The sequence below is a fragment of the Trematomus bernacchii genome, unplaced genomic scaffold (assembly GCF_902827165.1).
Source record: "Trematomus bernacchii unplaced genomic scaffold, fTreBer1.1, whole genome shotgun sequence".
Taxonomy (NCBI): Eukaryota; Metazoa; Chordata; class Actinopteri; order Perciformes; family Nototheniidae; genus Trematomus; species Trematomus bernacchii.
This window is the reverse complement of record NW_022987910.1, coordinates 7,099,703-7,107,454: the sequence shown is the minus strand read 5'-3', so window position 1 is coordinate 7,107,454 and position 7,752 is coordinate 7,099,703. Positions and strand designations below refer to the sequence as shown.

The 7,752-nt window shown below is 42.8% G+C and overlaps 1 protein-coding gene across 1 annotated transcript; it reads left to right on the top strand.

The window, feature by feature from the left end:
* The first annotated feature begins 507 nt into the window (after positions 1–507).
* LOC117470410 (extracellular calcium-sensing receptor-like) lies at positions 508–3,537 on the top strand. Its single transcript, XM_034115183.1, has 6 exons — positions 508–728; positions 813–1,101; positions 1,192–1,929; positions 2,014–2,241; positions 2,346–2,469; positions 2,630–3,537. Exons 1-6 carry the CDS (start codon positions 508–510, stop codon positions 3,535–3,537), a joined length of 2,508 nt encoding a protein of 835 aa, XP_033971074.1.
* Positions 3,538–7,752: the final 4,215 nt, after the last annotated feature.

Sequence of the window (7,752 nt, the reverse complement as noted above, 5' to 3'; positions counted from 1 at the left end):
GGACCCGGTGGAATCTAGGGGTTAGAGTGTTTATTTTTGTTAAGCCTTTATTTACAGCAAACATTTTATTCTATAACATATCACATGTTGTGAACAGAGGTTGCAAAGTATCTCGTAACTCCACCTGCAAAATAATTTAATTCAAAGATTTAATGTCCTACAGTAACCCACTTTTGTTACATTACATTACATGTCACTTGTTAGACGCTTTTATCCAAAGCGACTTACATACTCAATACTGTGGGCAATCCCCACAGGAGCAATTTGGGGTGAAGTGTCTTGCCCAGGGACACAACTACATGCTGACTGCAGTGGGGTTTGAACCTGTGCTCCGTTGATCCGAACACCAACGCTATATTCACTGCGCCACACGCCTCCTTTGTCTGATTGGTTAGTAAGAGGCCAGTGACCCCTGCCTACAACACAGATAATAAACGTCACATTTAAGTCCACTTCCACCCTGACCTGAATAGGTAGCTCTGCCTATTCAACATTTGGGAGTGGAACATGTCACATGTGATAACACTGCTGGTTTTCATGGGGCCCCTATTGGCATTTGGATCATCCGAGGATGAAACTCCTATCTGTCAGATCCTTGGGAGTCCAGAGTTCCCTCTGCTGTCTAAAGAAGGAGTCGTCATGATCGGGGGAGCCTTTTCCATTCATAGCAAAATCACCCAACCTCCTCTTTCTTTTACAGAGAAACCAACACGTCTGACATGTTCCAGGTAATATTGATCTCTATATATAAATGCTTCCTCATAAGGTCTTTCACAGTGAATACAAGTTGTATTTTTCTCTTTGTGTCTCAGTGTTAACCTCAGGGAGTTTCGATTTGCCCAGACAATGATCTTTGCAATTGAGGAAATAAACAAAAGTGAATTTCTTCTCCCAAATATTTCAATTGGATACCGTATTTATGACAACTGTGGCTCAACATTTACCTCCATGCGAGCTGTAATGGCTCTGATGAATGGTGACGAGAGGGCTGTGGGAAAAAGCTGCTCTGGTCAATCAGCTGTCCATGCTATAATTGGGGAGTCTGAATCCTCTTCAACCATTGTCCTGTCACGCACTACTGGACCATTCAAAATTCCAGTGGTAAGAGCTTTGTCTATTTGTATCTGTAATGTTTTGCATCTATTAAATGGTGACTCTCCTTTTTCTTTCCCTCTCTCTATGTATGCTCAGATAAGTCATTCAGCTACTTGTGAGTGTTTGAGCAAAAGAAAGGAGTATCCCTCTTTCTTTCGAACCATTGCCAGTGACCTCTACCAAAGCCGAGCCCTCGCTCAGCTGGTCAAGCACTTTGGCTGGACCTGGGTCGGGGCAATCAACAGTGACAGTGACTATGGCAACAATGGCATGGCCATCTTCCTTGCTGCAGCCCAAGAGGAAGGAGTGTGTGTGGAGTATACAGAGAAATTTCACAGGACAGAACCAGAAAAACTAATGAAAGTGGTAGAAGTGATCCGAAAGAGCACTGCCCGGGTCATTGTTGGTTTCCTAGCCCATGTGGAAATGAACAACCTTCTCGAACAGTTGAGTCTGCACAACATCACAGGCCTGCAGTTTATTGGTGTAGAGGCCTGGATCACAGCTGACAGCCTTGTGACTCCCACCAGCTTTAGTGTGCTGGGTGGTTCATTGGGTTTTGCTGTGCAAAAGGCCAATATCAGTGGCCTGGAAGATTTTTTGATGAAAGATTTCTGGGAAACAGAGTTCAATTGCAAGGAGAAAACAGAAACACCATGCAAAGAAAACCAGGATCTAATGGAACTTAAAGATTATGATGATGACGTGACAGAGCTGAGATACTCCAGTAACATCTACAAAGCCATCTATGCTGTGGCCCATTCTCTGCACAGCATCCTAAAGTGCTCCAAAAGTCAGGGGTGTGAGAACACTGTAAATGTTACTCCCTGGCAGGTAAAACGTACATATTACTAAAGTGTTTATTTTTCGTCTTTGTTCATTCATTCATTGACATAATTTGTTTTACTGCTCTTCCAGGTAGTTGAGTCTTTAAAGCAGGTTCATTTTACTATTAAGAATGGGGAGCAGGTGTGGTTCGATAACACTGGAGCAGCTGTTGCTCGCTATGAGGTGGTGAACTGGCAGCGGGGATCAGATGACTCAGTTCAGTTTAAACCTGTTGGCTATTATGACGCCTCCTTACCTCTTGGACAGAAGTTTGTCCTCAAGACTGAAGACATAGTGTGGCCAAGAGGGAAGACAGAGGCAAATATCTTCATTGACAGTAAAATCTACATTGATGTGTCTTGTTTGACCATATGTTATTTTGAATAACGTTGAAAAATACTATTACTGTTTTTCTTTCAAAGTTGCCTGTGTCAGTGTGCAGTGAGAGCTGTCATCCAGGAACTCATAAAGTCCTTCAGAAAGGAAAGCCAGTGTGCTGCTATGACTGTATACCATGTGCAGAGGGAGAAATCAGCAACAGCACAGGTATATGTACCACAACCTGGAGATATGGCAATTTTCATACATTGTTTGCTTTCTACACTCTGTGCATCATGTTAAAGTTTGCTATAGTACAGTCTCTTATTTACGTTTTTAAGATGTAACTGATGCAATTAAAATAATAGTGACAATATTTCTATTACAGATTCTAATGACTGCCATAAGTGTCCTGAAGAGTATTGGTCCAATGAAAACAGAGATACATGTATACCGAAAAATGTTGAGTTCCTCTACTTCACTGAGGTTATGGGTATATTACTTGTATTTTTCACTTTGTTTGGTGTGCTCCTTACTTTTATTATAGCCACTGTATTTCTGATAAATAAGGATACTCCCATTGTAAGGGCTAACAACTCTGAGCTGAGCTTCCTGCTGCTCTTCTCCTTGACTCTGTGTTTCCTGTGTTCTCTGACCTTCATCGGCCGGCCCTCTGAGTGGTCCTGCATGCTGCGACACACAGCATTCGGCATCACCTTTGTCCTCTGTATCTCTTGTGTTCTGGGGAAAACTGTAGTGGTGCTAATGGCCTTCAGGGCTACACTTCCAGGCAGTAATATGATGAAGTGGTTTGGGTCTGCCCAGCAGAGACTCAGTGTTCTGAGTTTCACTCTAATACAGGTTATAATTTGCATACTTTGGCTGACAATCAATCCTCCGTTTCCCTTTAAAAATATGAACCACTATAAGGATAAGATTATTCTTGAGTGTGCCCTGGGATCACCTGTAGGGTTCTGGGCTGTGTTAGGATACATAGGGCTCTTAGCTGTGTTATGTTTTCTACTTGCTTTTTTGGCTAGAAAGCTGCCTGATAATTTTAATGAAGCTAAATTTATCACATTCAGCATGTTGATATTCTGTGCTGTCTGGATCACCTTTATCCCAGCTTATGTCAGCTCTCCTGGGAAGTTCACTGTGGCTGTGGAGATATTTGCTATTCTGGCCTCCAGTTATGGGCTACTATTCTGTATATTTGCACCCAAATGTTTTATTATTGTACTCAAACCTGAACTGAACACAAAAAAACATCTGATGGGGAAAACTGAATCCAATTAAATACTAATAAAATAAGTCTTATTTTAGGTAGTGAATCCTACCTATCTGGTGCTACAGTACTGACATTAAAGACATTTAGAATAATTTGTATTTCATATTAATAAATCAGTTAAAAGTTTAAACCATCCATGACTTTCTGTGTTTTCATTTCAACTTTATTTATATTTCACAAAAACATGTAAAAATGTGTTTTATAAGCTCTCCCGGACTGTTTGTTATTTAGTAGCCCCAAATATATTAAAGCTTTTAAAATAAAACATTTTAACCTCACTTTATTCAGTGACATTACTTTGCAGACCATGTTCCAGTGGCGGCCGGCCCATAGGGGCGCTAAGGGCGCCGCCCCACCTCTTCCCACATTGTCATAAAAAAATACTTACATTTGTATTAATTTTAAACTTTTTTTTTAAATAACAAGGTACATATTATATAGTTGGTTTCAGTAAAATGTATAATCTACCATAAAATATAGATTACGATTGTTTTACGATGTCTAAAGTTACTGATAAATCACGTGTTTCCTGCTTGTGGCGCAGAAAGTGTTGCATGCGCAGTCCGCACCGCTTCAATGCAACAGATAGGAGCAGCTCCGGCGCCCACCAAGCCCCCAGGAAGTGCGCCGGACTCTGAGGAAAATATTCTTACCCCTAGATTCCACCGGGTCCGTCTGCGCCGAGTTGCGGTTTTGGTCCGGCCTCCTCCGACGTCATACCCTACCAGGCGCGTTTCAGAAGCATTTCAGAAGCGGAGCGTCTTGCCTGCCGGCTCGCAGTTTTTGTTGATTTGGGCATATTTCCTGGACAGGCTACTTTGTACAGACAAAGTTAATAATAACTGTAATATTCCAGTTATAAACGACATGAATCAAAGATCTGTTGCTGTATTTTAGTGGTAAGAAAATGCATTCATCATCATAATTATTCTATATATATAATTTACACAGTGCCTGTAAACCGGAGGAGAACGCTGGCATTTCTCCTCCTACTTGAAAGACTACGGAGGGATAGGGTCTGCAAAATTAGTTTGTGTGTGTGTATCAGTGACGTGCGGTGAGGTTCATGGCTGGTGAGGCAGTGACTCTTTCAGAGTCAGATTTACAAATATTATAGCCTATTTTGACCTTAATCGAAATATTCTGTTATTTTCAAAAGCTTTTTTAGTCTGATGCTATGATTAATTTTAAACAGACCGATCAACAAAAGGATACCCAAAATCTAAATATTGGATTGTTCTTTCTAAGTAAGATCCCATTTTCATTACAGTTGTGGTCTTACCTTGACTTGAAGATGAAGTCCATGCTATCCTTCTGGACAACAATCTCTATTACTGTTTTGTAAAAGTCCTCCTTATCTCCCTCTAGTTTCAAAAGTCTAGTTTCTTTGTTGTTTGCGGTAGAATAACAGTAGCAACAAGAACCTGTGGGCTCACGTGCGCCCCCTTCAGTGCGGCAGAGGTTATGGCTGCCTCTCCTGGTGATTTTTTCATTGCCGTTGTATGATGAGACCAACAAGCCTAAATATCATATATACGTGAAATAAGTTATTTAGAGACTATGGATGGCGAGGATAAATGTAATAAAGGGATCTACAAACATTACATTGGTGACCTACAGTGAGATGGGAACAGGCATGCGCTTAGGGCCCGCTTTCCAGACAGTTTCTGTGGGGTGACGCATTCTGAATTGAGGCAGAGCTCATCTGTGCCTCACCTCAGAATGCGTCACCCCACAGTAAATGGCTTGAGCGCGCTCACAAAATAAGTGGCCGCGCTAAATTAGTGCCCGCGCTCCAGCAAGTTACTGTGGGCTTACGAGAGGCAGTGCTCGTGCCTGCCTCACTTCTCATCGCTCCCGTAGCGGAGCTCGGCAAATTTGCTGATTTTGACTATAAAATGCGATTGGAATCATACATAAATCACATTTACACAAGATCAGTGGAGACATTTTATTATTATTATTATTTAGTTTTTCTTTAATTGTTTTTCCGTTACATTGGAGTATGACAGGTGAGGCTCTGCCTCCCCTGCCTCCACTGACTGCACGTCGCTGGTGTGTATATATAGCTCTGAACGTTCCACTTCCTGCCTGCCCGACCTTACGTTACGGCTGGGCCGCGACAAAAATAGGATTCGATCCTAATTTTAGAGGAGCCCTGCGCCGAGCCGCTTCTGGGACGCTTCTGAGCCGTAACGCGCCGCGCGTGGTGGAATAGCACCCATTGACTAGAGTGGCCGCGATCGCCGTGAGCACCGCGGCGCAGCCGTAACGCGCCCGTAACGCGCCGCAGACGGACCCGGTGGAATCTAGGGGTTAGTGTCCAAACGGCGGTACTACAATTTCCGTATCAGTCCGTGACGTCACCCGGACCAGAAAGACTTTTTCCCATTGACTAACATGGGGAAAGAGTCTGTAAATCAGCGGATAATTTGTTTTTAAACTAAATAAACTACCCAGTATTAACTATGTTATAGCCCTTATTAGAATCATTAGGTCCTTAAAGTTGTAAAATGCACTAAAAGCCGAATCTAGATTTATTTTCTCTCTCCATTCATTATAGTGAGCCGAGAGCGGGAGCTTGGGGGCGGGGCTTAAGGGGAAACTCAACTGCGCATGCTCTATGCTCTCGACAGCAAGGCATGATGGGTAATCTGTGACGTTTTGCTCTAGAAAATATCAGTCCATTTTGTCCTCATGCGCCAATGAGCAGCTCTCATAGGAATGAACGAGGCCCCGCCTCCGACGCTGTATCCAGTTCTTATAGAGTGGTGCAGGGATGACGTATTTACCCGGAAGTAAGCTGCGCATGGGTTCCCTCGACAAAAAATCAATGAGATTTCTCCATAGGATTTTGGAAAATAGCTCGAAATAAGGTCTGTTGAAAACGAACCTGTTTGATAAATGCACGTTTTGTTCAGCCGGATAATATCCACATGTCTACCCTACTTTTATAATTTTCTAATCATAAATCTAATCGCCAGAACCAAAATGCTAATGTTATGCTATAAACCAGGGGTCGGCAACCCCTGGCACGCGTGCCACCATTGGCACGCGGCACCGTAACCAGTGGCACACTAGGAATAAGTGGAATAAGTGTGCAAAATATTTAAATTTTATTTTCGGATCCTGAACGAGACCGCCGCCAGAGCGCGTCTCCCCGTTACCTGCAGAAGGAAGCCATGCACGCAACGCAGCCCCGCTCTCTTTAACTCCAGGCGACTTTCTGCCGCTCTCCTCCATAATGCAGTGCTGATAGTTTCACCACAGAGGAAAGCACTTCACAAATTGCAGTACCCATAAGGAGCTGTAAAAATGCCGCAGTTTTTGCGTGTCGATCGATATCGGCCGATACTCACTCTCTGCCGATCGATCGGTGTTCTCTAAAAATGCCGATCGCGAGACGTAAAATACATGACACTTTTCTCTGTGTGCGGCAAAACAAGCTTCACCAGTCTGGCAGTATTTTAAGGTGTCCGAAAATTACAATAAAATAGCGGTGCAACGTGTGTGAAGCAGAAATCCTGCAGCTCCACCCGCTGTGACGGACCGGTGAGCGGAGCAAAACACACAAGAGTTAGACCTAACACACTTAGCTATTTTATCTACCTCTGGAACTAGTTATAAATATATGTATTCTTCACTGTCGGGTCACTCATTACTGGATCAGTGAGCTGCATGAGATACTGACAGGCTGTCAGGAGAGAGAGAGAGGGGGAGAGAGGAAAAGAGAGCGCTTCAGCTCATTATCCAAAGTTAATGTAAACTTGAATAATGTAGGCTACTTCATTTGAATGTAACAATTATGTTGGTTGTTGTTTGTGGAAGCACCAGTGAATGAGCCCCATTAACTGAGTTTTAAAGCTCCCATGTCATGCTTTTCCGGTTATTACCCGTCCCCTTGTGTGTTATGAAGGTTTTTATGCATGTAAACGGTGTGCAGAGTCAAAACCCTCAAAGTACACCCTGTAGCGAGTAAAACTCTAACACAGAAAATACCTCCCCAAAACGCCTCGTTGGAGATACGTCACTGCCCATTTGATTCTTCCGGGTACCGCATGATGTCATGCGGTACCCGGAACGAAATGGACCAATCCCGAAGAGCTATCCCTTATGAAACAAAAATATATTGTAATATATTGGTAAATATAATACAATATATTGGATCATACATTTCCATATATGGGAAAGTAGTCCTTATATTTTTAAATATATTGCAATAT

Excerpts from the sequence above, each read along its gene's own strand:
- LOC117470410 (XM_034115183.1), top strand. The coding sequence starts at position 508 with ATGTCACATGTGATAACACTGCTGGTTTTCATGGGGCCCCTATTGGCA. Across the intron at positions 729-812 it reads ACACGTCTGACATGTTCCAG|TGTTAACCTCAGGGAGTTTC; the intron begins GTAATATTGATC and ends TTTGTGTCTCAG. Across the intron at positions 1,102-1,191 it reads GACCATTCAAAATTCCAGTG|ATAAGTCATTCAGCTACTTG; the intron begins GTAAGAGCTTTG and ends ATGTATGCTCAG.